Source organism: Doryrhamphus excisus, chromosome 18 (genome assembly GCF_030265055.1).
Source record: "Doryrhamphus excisus isolate RoL2022-K1 chromosome 18, RoL_Dexc_1.0, whole genome shotgun sequence".
NCBI lineage: Eukaryota > Metazoa > Chordata > Actinopteri > Syngnathiformes > Syngnathidae > Doryrhamphus > Doryrhamphus excisus.
Window position 1 is genome coordinate 997,024 of NC_080483.1, and position 19,075 is coordinate 1,016,098.

The following is a 19,075-nucleotide window of genomic DNA, read 5'->3' on the forward strand; positions in this document are numbered from 1 at the left end:
CCTGACTGACTTGCTAATCGTATGCATGACCTTATTAGCAAAGGCCACTTTTATTTTTAGGGAGGCACTTCCTGGTTTTGATGATGCCGGCGTGGAATCAGCTCATCCACGCGTGAAAGAAACGTGAAAGAATGAGCAGATGGGAATCGTCCGACCAAAAGTTGAATACGGTATTCCTAATTCACGGTCCTGTTTGTTAATTAATATTATTTATAACAATAATAATAATAACAACAATAGCAATGGTACAATCGGTATCAGCCCAAAGCTAGCATGATAAGCTTCTTGTCTTTGAGTACGAAGATGTAAGCGTGAAAGATTTTTGTCACCTTCTGCCAAAAGTAAGCTGGGATAGGCTCCAGCATACCCTTACGATCCCAACGAGGATTAAGCGGCATAGGAAATGACTGAATAAATAACCATAAAAGCATGTTAACTGGGGCGGATGTTAACCAAGGTAACCAAAACGATCAAAAAAGCTGAAATGTACAAAAACTGAGACAATTTAAATTTCCTTCATGTGGTCGCGGCGCTTAAAAAAAATTAACAAAAAAATATTTTTTATTGAAAATTATTACAGTTTTCCATGCAAAACCATCATATTATTATATTATGATAATAATATATGATAATAATATTATAATAAATGAAAGCTGGATGGAAGTTATTGTTGGCGTTGGAATTTCCGTACATCCTAGTGAGATGGGGGGCAAATTGGGGGGCTCAAATGGAGAGGAGTCAGTGGAGGTGGCCGCCCTGGTGAGGTTTCTGGGCATGCCCAGCCGGGAAAACAGCCTTGGGGAATATCGAGGACACGCTGGAGGGATTTTGTCTTGGGGAGGACCCCCAAGCAGGGAATGGGAAGTCTGGACTTCTGGACTGAGAACGCCGCCCCCACGACCCAGACCCCAAATAAGTTGAAACGAATGAATGGACCGATCGATTTGGGAATTGATTTTAGAGCATGAAGATCTGGTATCGGGAGTATCGATATTTCAGTATCGACTCGCAACGACACAAATATTTCACTTGTGGTGGAAATTCATTCATTGATGCCGGGTCAAGCCCCTCCCCTCCATGCCCCCTCCGGCACTATAAGGGCACTATGGACCTCCAGGCAGCGTCACATGACCTCCACCGCTCGCCGCTTGGCCGCTCGGGGAGGCGTATTATCATATTAATGCAGCGCTCCTCTTCAATGACACATTTCCCTCGCTTACCTCACTTTCCTTTTTCTTAGTTTTTACGCCCACTTGCATCTGCTACCCCCCCCCCCCCCCACCAACCCCACCCCCACCCCACCATCCCTCCACTGCCATTCCTTAACACAGTCTGGCTTGAAGTGTGGAAGAGGCTGCTGGGATTTACGCTGCTGAATTAAAAAGGGCCATCTGCTGAAGGAAGCGGAGATGGTCGCACAGGAGGAGAAAATAAAATGGTTGCCGGGACGATACTCCGATTCCGATGAACAGCCGGCATATTCGTTTCTTACAAATGCTCAATCCAGGTGCTGCAGCTTGAGAACAATAAAAAAAAATAATTTATTGATGATTATTTTAAACCAAACATAGGCAATCCCCGTGCATGCGTGGGTTTTCTCCGGGTACTCCGGTTTCCTCCCACATTCCAAAAACATGCTAGGTTAATTAGCCACTCCAAATTGTCCATAGGTATGAATGTGAGTGTGAATGGTTGTTTGTCTATATGTGCCCTGTGATTGGCTGGCCACCAGTCCAGGGTGTACCCCGCCTCTCGCCCCAAAGACAGCTGGGATAGGCTCCAGCACCCCCACAACAGTATCACTCGGATACTGTGAACATCCAGCAGCAACATATCGCTTTGTCTGCGTTCTTGAAGGCAACATATCGCTTTGTTTGCGTTCTTGAAGGCAACATATTGCTTTGTCTGTGTTCTTGAAGGCAACATATCGCTTTGTCTGCGTTCTTGAAGGCAACATATTGCTTTGTCTGTGTTCTTGAAGGCAACATATCGGTTTGTCTGCGTTCCTGAAGGCAACATATCGGTTTGTCTGCGTTCTTGAAGGCAACATATCGGTTTGTCTGCGTTCTTGAAGGCAACATATCGCTTTGTCTGCGTTCTTGAAGGCAACATATCGCTTTGTTTGCGTTCTTGAAGGCAACATATCGGTTTGTCTGCGTTCCTGAAGGCAACATATCGGTTTGTCTGCGTTCTTGAAGGCAACATATTGCTTTGTCTGTGTTCTTGAAGGCAACATATCGGTTTGTCTGCGTTCTTGAAGGCAACATATCGGTTTGTCTGCGTTCTTGAAGGCAACATATTGGTTTGTCTGCGTTTTTGAAGGCAACATATCGCTTTGTCTGCGTTCTTGAAGGCAACATATTGCTTTGTCTGCATTCTTGAAGGCAACATATCGCTTTGTCTGCATTCTTGAAGGCAACATATCGGTTTGTCTGTGTTCTTGAAGGCAACATATCGGTTTGTCTGCGTTCCTGAAGGCAACATATCGGTTTGTCTGTGTTCTTGAAGGCAACATATTGCTTTGTCTGTTTTCTTGAAGGCAACATATTGCTTTGTCTGCGTTCTTGAAGGCAACATATCGGTTTGCCTGCGTTCTTGAAGGCAACATATCGGTTTGTCTGCGTTCTTGAATGCAACATATCGTTTTTTCTGCGTTCTTGAAGGCAACATATCGGTTTGTCTGTGTTCTTGAAGGCAACATATTGCTTTGTCTGTGTTCTTGAAGGCAACATATGGCTTTGTCTGTGTTCTTGAAGGCAACATATCGGTTTGTCTGCGTTCCTGAAGGCAACATATCGGTTTGTCTGTGTTCTTAAAGGCAACATATCGCTATGTCTGCGTTCTTGAAGGCAACATATCGGTTTGTCTGCGTTCTTGAATGCAACATATTGCTCTGTGTGGAGTTTGCATGTTCTCCCCGTGCATGCATGGGTTTTCTCCGGGAACTCCGGTTTCCAAATTCCACATTCCAAAAACATGCTAGGTTAATTAGCCACTCCAAATTGTCCATAGGTATGAATGTGAGTGTGAATGGTTGTTTGTCTATATGTGCCCTGGGATTGGCTGGCCACCAGTCCAGGGTGTACCCCGCCTCTCGCCCCAAAGACAGCTGGGATAGGCTCCAGCACCCCCACAACAGTATCACTCGGATACTGTGAACATCCAGCAGCAACATATCGCTTTGTCTGCGTTCTTGAAGGCAACATATCGGTTTGTCTGCGTTCCTGAAGGCAACATATCGGTTTGTCTGCGTTCTTGAAGGCAACATATCGGTTTGTCTGCGTTCTTGAAGGCAACATATCGCTTTGTCTGCGTTCTTGAAGGCAACATATCGGTTTGTCTGTGTTCTTGAAGGCAACATATCGGTTTGTCTGCGTTCTTGAAGGCAACATATCGGTTTGTCTGCGTTCTTGAAGGCAACATATTGCTTTGTCTGTGTTCTTGAAGGCAACATATCGGTTTGTCTGCGTTTTTGAAGGCAACATATCGCTTTGTCTGCGTTCTTAAAGACAACATATGGCTTTGTCTGTGTTCTTGAAGGCAACATATCGGTTTGTCTGCGTTCCTGAAGGCAACATATCGGTTTGTCTGCGTTTTTGAAGGCAACATATCGGTTTGTCTGCGTTCCTGAAGGCAACATATCGGTTTGTCTGCGTTTTTGAAGGCAACATATCGGTTTGTCTGCGTTCCTGAAGGCAACATATCGGTTTGTCTGCGTTCTTGAAGGCAACATATCGGTTTGTCTGCGTTCCTGAAGGCAACATATCGGTTTGTCTGCGTTCTTGAAGGCAACATATCGGTTTGTCTGCGTTCTTGAAGGCAACATATTGCTTTGTCTGTGTTCTTGAAGGCAACATATCGCTTTGTCTGCGTTTTTGAAGGCAACATATCGCTTTGTCTGTGTTTTTGAAGGCAACATATCGGTTTGTCTGCGTTCTTGAAGGCAACATATTGGTTTGTCTGCGTTTTTGAAGGCAACATATCGGTTTGTCTGCGTTCCTGAAGACAACATATCGGTTTGTCTGCGTTTTTGAAGGCAACATATCGGTTTGTCTGCGTTCCAGAAGGCAACATATCGGTTTGTCTGCGTTCCAGAAGGCAACATATCGCTTTGTCTGCGTTCTTGAAGGCAACATATCGGTTTGCCTGCGTTCTTGAAGGCAACATATCGGTTTGTCTGCGTTCTTGAATGCAACATATCGTTTTTTCTGCGTTCTTGAAGGCAACATATCGGTTTGTCTGTGTTCTTGAAGGCAACATATTGCTTTGTCTGTGTTCTTGAAGGCAACATATGGCTTTGTCTGTGTTCTTGAAGGCAACATATCGGTTTGTCTGCGTTCCTGAAGGCAACATATCGGTTTGTCTGTGTTCTTAAAGGCAACATATCGCTATGTCTGCGTTCTTGAAGGCAACATATCGGTTTGTCTGCGTTCTTGAATGCAACATATTGCTCTGTGTGGAGTTTGCATGTTCTCCCCGTGCATGCATGGGTTTTCTCCGGGAACTCCGGTTTCCAAATTCCACATTCCAAAAACATGCTAGGTTAATTAGCCACTCCAAATTGTCCATAGGTATGAATGTGAGTGTGAATGGTTGTTTGTCTATATGTGCCCTGGGATTGGCTGGCCACCAGTCCAGGGTGTACCCCGCCTCTCGCCCCAAAGACAGCTGGGATAGGCTCCAGCACCCCCACAACAGTATCACTCGGATACTGTGAACATCCAGCAGCAACATATCGCTTTGTCTGCGTTCTTGAAGGCAACATATCGGTTTGTCTGCGTTCCTGAAGGCAACATATCGGTTTGTCTGCGTTCTTGAAGGCAACATATCGGTTTGTCTGCGTTCCTGAAGGCAACATATCGGTTTGTCTGCGTTCTTGAAGGCAACATATCGGTTTGTCTGTGTTCTTGAAGGCAACATATCGGTTTGTCTGCGTTCTTGAAGGCAACATATCGGTTTGTCTGCGTTCTTGAAGGCAACATATTGCTTTGTCTGTGTTCTTGAAGGCAACATATCGGTTTGTCTGCGTTTTTGAAGGCAACATATCGCTTTGTCTGCGTTCTTAAAGACAACATATGGCTTTGTCTGTGTTCTTGAAGGCAACATATCGGTTTGTCTGCGTTCCTGAAGGCAACATATCGGTTTGTCTGCGTTTTTGAAGGCAACATATCGGTTTGTCTGCGTTCCTGAAGGCAACATATCGGTTTGTCTGCGTTTTTGAAGGCAACATATCGGTTTGTCTGCGTTCCTGAAGGCAACATATCGGTTTGTCTGCGTTCTTGAAGGCAACATATCGGTTTGTCTGCGTTCCTGAAGGCAACATATCGGTTTGTCTGCGTTCTTGAAGGCAACATATTGCTTTGTCTGTGTTCTTGAAGGCAACATATCGCTTTGTCTGCGTTTTTGAAGGCAACATATCGCTTTGTCTGTGTTTTTGAAGGCAACATATCGGTTTGTCTGCGTTCTTGAAGGCAACATATTGGTTTGTCTGCGTTTTTGAAGGCAACATATCGGTTTGTCTGCGTTCCTGAAGACAACATATCGGTTTGTCTGCGTTTTTGAAGGCAACATATCGGTTTGTCTGCGTTCCAGAAGGCAACATATCGGTTTGTCTGCGTTCCAGAAGGCAACATATCGCTTTGTCTGCGTTTTTTTGTTCAACTAAGGCGAGCTCGGTCTTGTCTGCCGGTGCTTTTGTATTCCGGTGAGTGGAAGCGACTTGACCCATTTAGGTGGTGAACTTCCACTTGTTGACAAGCTGCTGATGGAGCAAACGGAGGCGCAAGCGTCTTGACGTGCAAGATGCCAGCTCCCGTGCTGACAAAGACGCACGCGGCCGCAGGGATGGGATTATCCGGCCCGTAATTTAATCCCAACGGCACTTGGAAGTGTTTATCTTTACAACTTGTCCGCCGTGTCAGCAGTCGCCGAGGTGACACCGGCGGGCGTCGACGCGCTCACGTTATCTTCTCGCATCACTTTTTCATGACACGGTAACCTAGCAACCACAGCTGCAGAGGAGAGGTGTTGACAACGGGAATATGTGAATATAAAAGTAGCAGCCGGGGGGTTGCGGGGGGGCGTAATTCTGACTGCGGTTGTTAGTTTTAGGGATGAAATGAATGGCAGGACGCAGTAGCAGGCCGGTTCAGAGCGAATGCTCGCCAGTTCTCCCCGAGGAGCGAGCAGCACCATGCATGGCCAGACACACCAACTTGTCTTGGTCTGCATTCCACTTCATCCCTCTCTCCATCTACCGGCAAGTTTCCATGGAAACAACAAGGCAGAGGGAGGAGAGCGATGGGAGGAAAGGCAGAAAAACACAGGAAACCCCAAAAGGATCTTGTCCGCAGTCTTGACTCCTGTTGGAGAGTTTTCTGCCGCTGTGGTGGGCAGGCCGCTCTCGAGCAGTTCTCCTTTTTAGTCTCCATGATCCAACTCTACATCGCCGTTAATTACCGCGTGTCTGTCGAGTTGACTCGCTGAGACGACGGATAGGATACAAATCCTTCTGGCTCGCTGATTTACTCTGATAAACTTCACCCCCAGTCAACCTCCCGCCTAATTAAGCCTCCGGGATCCGAGTCAACCCACACAAATGCCAGAGACAAAGAACCATAACCCTTCCAATTAGATCTGCTTTCACACAGAACTCATGAAACCTGGAGGTGCCCTACTAAATATGACGTGGAATTTTGGGAAGAGTCTTTTACGCAGGTTGCATAAATGTGACTGATGAGTGGAGAACGGATGCGATAGTTTCTAGGGTGAACGCAACATCCCCACAGTGGGAATATTTCACTTTTTAAAGAGAGTGAACAAAAGTGAGCCAATGAACACAGACAAAAACGATATGTTGCCTTCAAGAACACAGACAAAGCGATATGTTGCCTTCAAGAACACAGACAAAGCGATATGTTGCCTTCAAGAACGCAGACAAAGCGATATGTTGCCTTCAAGAACGCAGACAAAGTGATATGTTGCCTTCAAGAACGCAGACAAAGCGATATGTTGCCTTCAAGAACACAGACAAAGCGATATGTTGCCTTCAAGAACGCAGACAAAGCCATATGTTGCCTTCAATAACGCAGAAAAACCGATATGTTGCCTTCAGGAACACAGACAAAGCGATATGTTGCCTTCAAGAACACAGACAAAACGATATGTTGCCTTCAAGAACGCAGACAAACCGATATGTTGCCTTCAAGAACGCAGACAAAACGATATGTTGCCTTCAAGAACGCAGACAAAGCGATATGTTGCCTTCAAGAACGCAGACAAAGCGATATGTTGCCTTCAGGAACACAGACAAAGCGATATGTTGCCTTCAAGAACACAGACAAAACGATATGTTGCCTTCAAGAACGCAGACAAACTGATATGTTGCCTTCAAGAACGCAGACAAAACGATATGTTGCCTTCAAGAACGCAGACAAAACGATATGTTGCCTTCAAGAACGCAGACAAAGCGATATGTTGCCTTCAAGAACGCAGACAAAGCGATATGTTGCCTTCAAGAACACAGACAAAGCGATATGTTGCCTTCAAGAACGCAGACAAAGCAATATGTTGCCCTCAAGAATGCAGACAAACTGATATGTTGCCTTCAAGAACGCAGACAAACCGATATGTTGCCTTCAAGAACACAGACAAAGCGATATGTTGCCTTCAAGAACGCAGACAAAGCGATATGTTGCCTTCAAGAACATAGACAAAGCGATATGTTGCCTTCAAGAACACAGACAAAGCAATATGTTGCCTTCAAGAATGCAGACAAACTGATATGTTGCCTTCAAGAACGCAGACAAAGCGATATGTTGCCTTCAAGAACATAGACAAAGCGATATGTTGCCTTCAAGAACACAGACAAACCGATATGTTGCCTTCAAGAACGCAGACAAAGCCACATGTTGCCTTCAAGAACATAGACAAAGCAATATGTTGCCTTCAAGAACACAGGCAAAGCGATATGTTGCCTTCAAGAACGCAGACAAAGCGATATGTTGCCTTCAAGAACGCAGACAAAGCGATATGTTGCCTTCAGGAACACAGACAAACCGATATGTTGCCTTCAAGAACGCAGAAAAAGCGATATGTTGCCTTCAGGAACACAGACAAACCGATATGTTGCCTTCAAGAACGCAGGCAAACCGATATGTTGCCTTCAAGAACACAGACAAACCGATATGTTGCCTTCAAGAACGCAGGCAAACCGATATGTTGCCTTCAAGAACACAGACAAACTGATATGTTGCCTTCAAGAACGCAGGCAAAGCGATATGTTGCCTTCAAGAACACAGACAAAGCGATATGTTGCCTTCAAGAACACAGACAAAGCGATATGTTGCCTTCAAGAACGCAGGCAAACCGATATGTTGCCTTCAAGAACACAGACAAACTGATATGTTGCCTTCAAGAACGCAGGCAAAGCGATATGTTGCCTTCAAGAACACAGACAAAGCGATATGTTGCCTTCAAGAACACAGACAAAGCGATATGTTGCCTTCAAGAACACAGACAAACCGATATGTTGCCTTCAAGAACACAGACAAAGCGATATGTTGCCTTCAAGAACACAGACAAACCGATATGTTGCCTTCAAGAACGCAGACAAAGCCACATGTTGCCTTCAAGAACGCAGACAAAGCGATATGTTGCCTTCAAGAACGCAGACAAACTGATATGTTGCCTTCAAGAACGCAGACAAAGCGATATGTTGCCTTCAAGAACATAGACAAAGCGATATGTTGCCTTCAAGAACACAGACAAACTGATATGTTGCCTTCAAGAACGCAGACAAACCGATATGTTGCCTTCAAGAACGCAGACAAACCGATATGTTGCCTTCAAGAACGCAGACAAACCGATATGTTGCCTTCAAGAACGCAGACAAACCTTTCCTCCCACATTCCAAAAACATGCTAGGTTAATTAGCCACTCCAAATTGTCCATAGGTATGAATGTGAGTGTGAATGGTTGTTTGTCTATATGTGCCCTGTGATTGGCTGGCCACCAGTCCAGGGTGGACCCAGTGAGGATAAGCGGCATAGAAAATGTATGGATGACCCTAAATAAAACATTATTTTATTTTAACATTTATTTTATTTTATCTTATTTTATCTTATTTTATTTATTTTTATTTATTTTTATTTATTTTTATTTATGTTTATTTATTTTTATTTATTTTTATTTATTATTTTTATTCTCTATTTTTATTTTGTGTATGGAAGGCATGTGTGATATATGGGGACCGTATGCTATCGACAGAGTGAATAGAGGAAGTCGTGTGGCCCACAAGCATTGAGGGATTTGAGTCACTGTGCCGTCCTGCAGTCCACAAACACACCACCAAAAGACAAAGGAATTGTTGTGTTGCATCTGAGGCTGGGAGTGAGTGACTGTCTCTCTGTTTCATCTGCAGGCTGTGATCTCCAAAGGCCAACCAAAAGGATCTGATGCTTTCAATGGCTTCTGTTAAAATAAAAACCTGAGATCCGGTGCCGTGCTTCATCGTGCTTTTCCTCGGAAGCGGCGACGTCAAAAGCAGACGCGACCAAAACGCACCGTCGGGACCTTTTCTCCGCCCAGGGATATGTCATTGGGGAAAACCCCAGTGTTGGGGGTGCGCCCTGTGCCCCTCATCCTCCTGGTCGTATGCGTGCTTCTCTTTGCCAAGGCTCCCCAGGGTCTACCTGTGGTGGGTTATAACACCGACTCCAAAAAGGAGATCACGCTTGAAGGAGATCTGATGATCGGCGGCCTCTTCCCCGTTCACCAAAAGGGCGAAGCCGCTGAGGATTGCGGGAAGATCAACGCTCAACGAGGAATCCAGCGACTGGAGGCCATGCTCCTGGCGCTGGATGAGATCAACAAGGACGAACGCATCCTACCCGGGATTCGTTTAGGAGCTCACATACTGGACACGTGCTCCAAGGACACTTACGCTCTCGAGCAGTCTCTGGAGTTCGTCAGGGCTTCGCTCACCAAGGTGGACGACAGTGAGTACACGTGCCCCGATGGCTCCTACGCCATTCATGACGATGTCCCCTTGGCCATCTCTGGAGTTATCGGAGGATCTTACAGTGATGTTTCCATCCAGGTAAGCATCGGTTAGCATTAGCACCTCACAGCATGCATGTTCCTCGGTGGCTCCTTGCATTTTCTTTGGTACCTAAGTGGGCTCTCTCCAAATTCTCCAGTTTAACGTCACATTCTGATGACATGATGACTCTAAATTGTAGGATTTGTATGGTGTTGGCCCTCTAGCGATCAGTCCAAGTGGAGCCCATCTGTTTCAGCGTTCAGCACAGTTGTTAAGGTTCACCAACGTAGACCTGCACAACCCCAGTGGCTGGCATCAATCCCATCCAGGACACGGGACCTTTGCAGCGGGGTTTGAGTGCGCTGACCGTTGGGTCAAAAACTTTAAAGCTTTAAAGGTCTAAAGGCCAACAGAGTTAGGTTTATCTTTAACCTGGTTTAACGTGCACTTAGGCAGCCACACTGGATGGATGGATGGATGGGTGGATGGGTGGATGGATGGATGGATGGATGGATGGATGGAAGGAGGTGGATGGATGGATGGGTGGATGGATGGATGGATGGATGGATGGAAGGAGGTGGATGGATGGATGGATGGGTGGATGGATGGATGGATGGATGGGTGGATGTATGGGTGGATGTATGGATGGATGAGTGGATGGATGGATGGAAGGAGTTAGATGGATGGATGGATGGATGGAAGGAGGTGGATTGGTGGATGGATGAGTGGATGGATGAATGGGTGGATGGATGGGTGGATGGATGGGTGGATGGATGGGTGGATGTATGGGTGGATGAGTGGATGAGTGGATGGATGGATGGGTGGATGGATGGAAGGAGTTAGATGGATAGATGGATGGATGGAAGGAAGTGGGTTGGTGGATGGATGAGTGGATGGTTGAATGGATGGATGGATGGAAGGAGTTAGATGGATGGGTGGGTGTATGGGTGGATGGATGGGTGGATGAGTGGATGAGTGGATGGATGGATGGATGGATGGATGGATGGATGGAAGGAGTTAGATGGATAGATGGATGGATGGATGGATGGAAGGAAGTGGATTGGTGGATGGATGAGTGGATGGTTGAATGGATGGATGGATGGAAGGAGTTAGATGGATGGGTGGATGTATGGGTGGATGTATGGGTGGATGAGTGGATGGATGGATGGAAGGAGTTAGATGGATAGATGGATGGATGGAAGGAGGTGGGTTGGTGGATGGATGAGTGGATGGATGAATGGGTGGATGGGTGGATGGATGGAAGGAGTTAGATGGATAGATGGATGGATGGATGGATGGAAGGAAGTGGATTGGTGGATGGATGAGTGGATGGTTGAATGGATGGATGGATGGAAGGAGTTAGATGGATGGGTGGATGTATGGGTGGATGTATGGGTGGATGAGTGGATGGATGGATGGAAGGAGTTAGATGGATAGATGGATGGATGGAAGGAGGTGGGTTGGTGGATGGATGAGTGGATGGATGAATGGGTGGATGGATGGATGGATGGATGGATGGAGTTAGATGGATGGATGGATGGATGGGTGGATGTATGGGTGGATGTATGGATGGATGGGTGGGTGCATGGAAGGAGGTGGCTGGGTGGATGGGTGGGTGGATGGGTGGATGGAGGTGGATTGGTGGGTGGATGGATGGATGGATGGATGGGTGGGTGGATGGATGGATGGATGGGTGGATGGATGGGTGGATGATGGAAGGAGGCGGATGGGTGGATGGAGGTGGATTGGTGGATCGATGGATGGGTGGGTGGGTGGATGGAGGTGGATTGGTGGGTGGATGGATGGATGGGTGGGTGGATGGATGGGTGGATGGGTGGGTGGATGATGGAAGGAGGCGGATGGGTGGATGGAGATGGATTGGTGGATGGATTGATGGATGGGTGGGTGGATGGAAGGAGGTGGATGGGTGGATGATTGGATGGATGGATGAGTGGATAGGTGGGTGCAAGGAGGTGGATGGATGGATGGATGAGTGGATGGATGAATGGGTGGATGGATGGATGGATGGATGGGTGGATGTATGGGTGGATGTATGGGTGGATGAGTGGATGGATGGATGGAAGGAGTTAGATGGATAGATGGATGGATGGAAGGAGGTGGATTGGTGGATGGATGAGTGAATGGATGAATGGGTGGATGGATGGATGGATGGATGGGTGGATGTATGGGTGGATGAGTGGATGGATGGATGGATGATGGAAGGAAGTGGATTGGTGGATGGATGGATGGATGAGTGGATGGTTGAATGGATGGATGATGGAAGGAGTTAGATGGATGGGTGGATGGAAGGAGGTGGATGGGTGGATGATTGGATGGATGGATGGATAGGTGGGTGCAAGGAGGTGGGTGGATGGATGGGTGGGTGGATGGTTGGGTGGATGGATGGTTGGGTGGATGGGTGGATGGGTGGATGGAAGGAGGTGGATGGGTGGATGGATGGATGGGTGGATAGGTGGATGGAAGGAGGTGTATGGATGGGTGTATGGATGGATACCAAAAGTTAGCCAAAGCTATAGTTATGAGAAAAGGATGGCTGATGGCCATGAAAGCAGTTAACATATACAGCATTTAAAAAAGGCGTCTAATGGTTCCCATAGGCTCCATAGAGGGTCTCCAAGAAAAAAGCCATGATAGATGATGCTGAAGATGCCCAATTGGGACGAAGCAGCATGCGGGGGATGTTAACACAGGTTGGTAATGAGTATCGGTTTCCCAGGGAGGATCTGTTTACCTTCATCCCCAGGCCGCCCAACTGATCTGATTGAGAGCATGTCTTCCTCTTTCCTGGTAATTCACACTTCAGCGGCGGCGCTGTCAAAGGCCGACATGCTGCAGATGTTGCGCACAGATTTGACAGGATGACAAGTGACGGCAGATTTACTCGCAGAGGCGGCGGCGCCCCTCTCGGTCCCCGGCACTGATGTGATGAAAGCTGCGCTAATTGGGTCTGGGAGTCTTTTGCCGGTAATATGTTAGTAATCTGGGCTCGCAGTGGGGAGCGACTGTTGCGGGGCACGGGTCTGTGCTGTGTAAATAGCCACAGATATACACGCCGCCCGCCGTTAGCTTCAAGCAGAGGAGCATTTCTGCTGCCTCAGCTGATGTGAGGATTCACTTCACTTTGAATCATGTTGGAGATATCTGCTTGTTGGACGGAATAATTGGCTTGGCTGTATTACGCCATAAAGTCAAAATAGTAATCTCGGCTAGTTATTGTTCTTCCTTGTCACGATTATGTATTTTGTTATTATTGGTTCTTATCAAAGTAGCGTTTATGTTCTTCATTGTCATGTGTTCTTTTGTTGACCCTCCAACTTATTAAAGCGGAGACCACTACTTTCAGGATATATGATCGTACTTGCAGTATCGCGGTTGGGTTATCGTTCTCTCACTATCGCAGTTTTTCCTAAATTTTTTTCAGAATTCACAAATAAATGCTAGCTGTTTCGTGGAAGACTTTGGTCTATTATTAGTTAAAAGATATCGAAATGCAAGTCGTGTAGTTTTCTGCAATAACAATCTTTGTGCTTGGTTTGTTTACACCGCCATCTTGGATCATGCGTCCTCGATGAAGCCGTATGTATGATACAGCTGTGTTAGCTAGCTGATATTAACTCGTTTTCTCGCGTTATCATGCACAGAAAAGAGAAAGAAATATGTGTTTGTGTGATAAAAAAGTTTGACAGACCTCTGTGAATTGATTTTTTTGTGCAGACAGTGCAGAAACCTTTTTTTTAAGGACTGCCCTCCAAGCATAATATCATCTCATCCCTCTTCCTACTTGCAAAACAATGAAAGTGATGTTAAATTTTTTTTTTTTTTTAGTCCATTCATTGGTCGTTTGTTTCATGTTGACATTTCTAAACGGCTGGAATTCATTAATTAATTAATTAATTAATTATTTGGATTTGCGTCATATTTTATGCAAACATTTGCTTTGGTTTAAGTCTGTTTTGGTTTGAGTCGCAACTTCTGGAAGGGATTCATGTCGCTAACCAAGGCAGCGCTGTATATTAACTATATTGTAGGCTAACCAAAAAATTTAGACAAACAGGCAAAATAATAAAAAAAAATATTTCCGGTGTTAACTGAGTTTCCAACATATAAATCGTGCTGGAGAAAAAGTGGCATATAGTCCAACATCTACTCCACCCTCACCAACTGCTTAGCTGATATCAAAACTTGGATGGAACAAAATGTTCTCAAACTTAATAGTGACAAAACAGATATTATCATCATCGGTCCCAAAAACACCACAGCGCCCACCCATAATTTCCATCTTCAATTTGACAGCGCCACCCTCACTCCATCCCCGTTCATCCGCAACCTTGGTATCCTCCTGGACTCCACCCTTTCATTTGAACCCCACATTAAAAAAAATAATCTGGACTGCTTTCTTCCATCTTAAGAACATAGCCCGACTCCGTCCATCACTTACATTCTCTGCCGCTGAATCCCTGATCCATGCATTCATCCCAACCAGAATGGACTACTGCAACAGTATTATCTACAGTACACCATCCAAAACCCTCAACAAACTACAATATATTCAGAACTCCGCTGCCCGCCTCCTCACCACCACCCGCTCCCGTGAACACATTACCCCTGTCCTCCAAAACCTCCACTGGCTTCCCGTCCCCCAACGCATTCACTTCAAAATTCTTCTCATCACCTACAAAGCCCTCCACGATCTGACCCCCCCATATCTCACAGACCTCCTCCATCCACATAATCCCCTGCGTCCCCTTCGCTCCTCAGACTCCAACCTCCTGGCACTCCCCTGTAAGACCAAGCTCCGAACCTGGGGAGACAGAGCCTTCTCCATCGCTGCCCCCCACTCTCTGGAACTCTTTGCCCCATTCACTCCGTGCTTGCCCTGACCTTCCCACCTTCAAAAAACAACTCAAAACCCACCTCTTTAAATCTGGTTTTAATGTCTAACCTTCTATATCTGACTGCTGTGCCCCGCCCCGCTTTTTTAACCCTTGTATTATGTTACGGGTCAATTTGACCCTTTTCAGTTTTTGTGTTGACCAAAGTACTGGTTATCCTTTCTGTTTCTTCATGAAATTTTGTGACTTTTCCTCATCTAGGGTCATTAACACAAAAACTGAAACGGGTCAAATTGATCCGTAACACAATACAAGGTTAACTAGCATGATTTGTCAAAAACTGAAACGGGTCAAATTGATCCGTAACATAATACAAGGTTAACTAGCATGATTTGTCAAAAACTGAAACGGGTCAAATTGATCCGTAACATAATACAAGGTTAACTAGCATGATTTGTTAACCCTTGTATTATGTTACGGGTCAATTAGACCCGTTTCAGTTTTTGTGTTGACCAAAGTACTGGTTATCCTTTCTTTTTCTTCACGAAATTTTGTGACTTTTCCTCATCTAGGGTCATTAACACAAAAACTGAAACGGGTCAAATTGATCCGTAACATAATACAAGGTTAACTAGCATGATTTGTTAACCCTTGTATTATGTTACGGGTCAATTTGACCCGTTTCAGTTTTTGTGTTGACCAAAGTACTGGTTATCCTTTCTTTTTCTTCATGAAATTTTGTGACTTTTCCTCATCTAGGGTCATTAACACAAAAACTGAAACGGGTCAAATTGATCCGTAACACAATACAAGGTTGACTAGCATGATTTGTCAAAAACTGAAACGGGTCAAATTGATCCGTAACATAATACAAGGTTAACTAGCATGATTTGTCAAAAACTGAAACGGGTCAAATTGATCCGTAACATAATACAAGGTTAACTAGCATGATTTGTCAAAAACTGAAACGGGTCAAATTGATCCGTAACATAATACAAGGTTAACTAGCATGATTTGTTAACCCTTGTATTATGTTACGGGTCAATTAGACCCGTTTCAGTTTTTGTGTTGACCAAAGTACTGGTTATCCTTTCTTTTTCTTCATGAAATTTTGTGACTTTTCCTCATCTAGGGTCATGAACACAAAAACTGAAACGGGTCAAATTGACCCGTAACATAATACAAGGTTAACTAGCATGATTTGTTAACCCTTGTATTATGTTACGGGTCAATTTGACCCGTTTCAGTTTTTGTGTTGACCAAAGTACTGGTTATCCTTTCTTTTTCTTCATGAAATTTTGTGACTTTTCCTCATCTAGGGTCATGAACACAAAAACTGAAACGGGTCAAATTGACCCGTAACATAATACAAGGGTTAACAAATCATGCTAGTTAACCAAAAACACAGTCGCCAATTAACCTACGGGTCAAATTGCCCCATAACATAATACAAGGTTAACTAGCATGATTTGTTAACCCTTGTATTATGTTGACCCGTTTCAGTTTTTGTGTTAATGACCCTAGATGAGGAAAAGTCACTGAAACGGGTCAAATTGACCCGTAACATAATACAAGGGTTAACTGTGTACTAACCAATGAATGTTGTATTTTGGTGTGTCTTTTATTCTGTTTACTTGCTTACTATTCAACTTCATTCTTTTGTAAAGTGTCTTTGAGTATCTTGAAAAGCGCTATACAAATAAAATGTATTATTATTATTATTATTATTATTATATATTTAGAAATTTGTTTGTCAAAATTTAAGTCTACGTACAAATATGAAATTGGAAAAATGCAACATACAGTACAGTACAACCACAGTACATAACAGCACGTAGTACAACAGTCTGGTATGTCAACAGAACGCAAGGGACAGTTATTCGGCTACAAATTAGCATAAATATGTAATAACTTACTTTGTGTCTTACTAAACTTAGACACAAAGTCAGGGTTTGTCGACAACAGAGGCTAGCATAAGACACTGTTAACTGTTAACCTGCAATATACGGAATTTATGCTTCAGCATCCATCTGCAGCCCTTCGCTAGCCATTGAAACACTTTCCTATAATGTTTGAAAAAAGTAAAATAAATAAAGTACAGTAGATTACAGCGTGATACATTACACAGATAGTGAGCTCCAGGGAAATGATGTGCGAAGAGAATCGAGAGCACCTGATTCCTGGTGTAAAGGACAGTTCGGAACTAAGGGATTTGATAAACGAGGTGTAATTTTAGCGGGACCCGGCACCCGGGGGTCCTTGGAGAACGCCCTTGTCTTGTGGTAATTTATGGATGCACTATTATGAGTCTGAGCGCTGACCGAGCTTCCCAGTGAATCTTCCTGATGTTTAGGATCGCACCGCAGGACGTCGGTTCCCTTTATCGCCGTCGGACAACTCGCTTTATTGCGACAAAGTTCAGTTTTCATGATGAGAACCAAATCCCTCCGTCCGCCCGCCCCATTGCTGGGCAGCTTCATTTATTTAGCTTATGTAACGTCTGAGTGCATTCGTTAATAAAACGTGGCCTTTAAAAAGAATATAATGCAAAGCATTGCTTGGAGCCCTGCTGGGTCGGAGCCCGTTCTATCTGCTGTGTGACATTTCAGGTCATTAGGGCACGCTAGGTACCGCATTAGCGGATGCATCTGTACACAAGAGACAAATAAATGAATGAGTTGGCTTCTCATGTCGGTCTACCTGCAGCGACACTGGTGAGAATGTTGACGAGGTCGGGAGGCCAGGAGTTCATCTGCATGAGAAAGCGACTAAGCTTGAAATGTAGCACCTAGAACAGGGGTGGGCAAACTTTTGGACTCGTGGGCCGCATTGAGTTAACAAAACTGTGCGGGGGGCCAGAATATTTTTTATATTTATTTTTTATATTTATTTATTATATTATATTTTATATGATTTATATATATATATATATATATATATATATATATATATATATATATATATATATATATATATATATATATATATATATATATATATATATATAATTATATTATTAATTATATTACATATATTTAATATATTATTTTTTACATATTATATGTATTATATTTAATATATTCTTTTTTTATACATTTATTATTTATTTATTTTGTTTATTTACTTATTTGTATATATTATATTTGTATATATGTATATTTGTATATATGTATATTTGTATTTGCTTATAATTCCAACAGTCCACCTTGAATTATTTGTCCAATTTTATTTATTTATTATATATATATATATATATATATATATATATATATATATATATATATATATATATATATATATATATATATATATATATATATATATATATATATATATATATATATATATATATATATATTATATTATTAATTATATTACATATATTTAATATATTATTTTTTTACATATTATATGTATTATATTTAATATATTCTTTTTTTATACATTTATTATTTATTTATTTTGTTTATTTACTTATTTGTATATATTATATTTGTATATATGTATATTTGTATATATGCATATTTGTATTTGCTTATAATTCCAACAGTCCACCTTGAATTATTTGTCCAATTTTATTTATTTATTATATTTTATATATATATATATATATATATATATATATATATATATATATATATATATATTATATTATTAATTATATTACATATATTTAATATATTATTTTTTTACATATTATATTTATTATATTTAATATATTCTTTTTTATACATTTATTATTTATTTATTTTATTTATTTACTTATTTATATATATTATATTTGTATATATGTATATTTGTATATATGTATATTTGTATTTGCTTATAATTCCAACAGTCCACCTTGAATTATTTGTCTAATTTTATTTATTTATTATATTATATTTTATATATATATATATATATATACAAGAATGACGTCCAATGACGTCAAATGACTCTGACGTCAAATGTCTTTACATAATTTCAGCATTATACATCTTATATAAACATCTTTCGCAGCGATATGTACGTTTACTGAGGATTGCGGGGGGGGGGGGGGGGGGGGGGCGATGGCTGCAGCTGAAATGAAACATGAAATAAATTAGGTTATAACATCTCCAAATGTTTCTTCCTATTGACACATCCCTCAAGTCTTTACCGTCTCACGAACCTCGATGTTTGTTTACCTGAGTGATAG

General features: G+C 42.9%; 1 protein-coding gene across 1 annotated transcript in view; it reads left to right on the top strand.

Moving 5' to 3' along the window:
• The window catches only part of grm2a (glutamate receptor, metabotropic 2a), a 51,333-nt gene that overhangs the window by 3,021 nt on the left and 29,237 nt on the right, over positions 1–19,075 (top strand). Inside the window, exon 2 of the mRNA XM_058055250.1 lies at positions 9,422–10,099. Coding sequence (XP_057911233.1) covers positions 9,593–10,099 — 507 coding nt within the window. The 5' untranslated portion in view covers positions 9,422–9,592. The remainder of the gene's footprint in view (positions 1–9,421; positions 10,100–19,075) is intronic.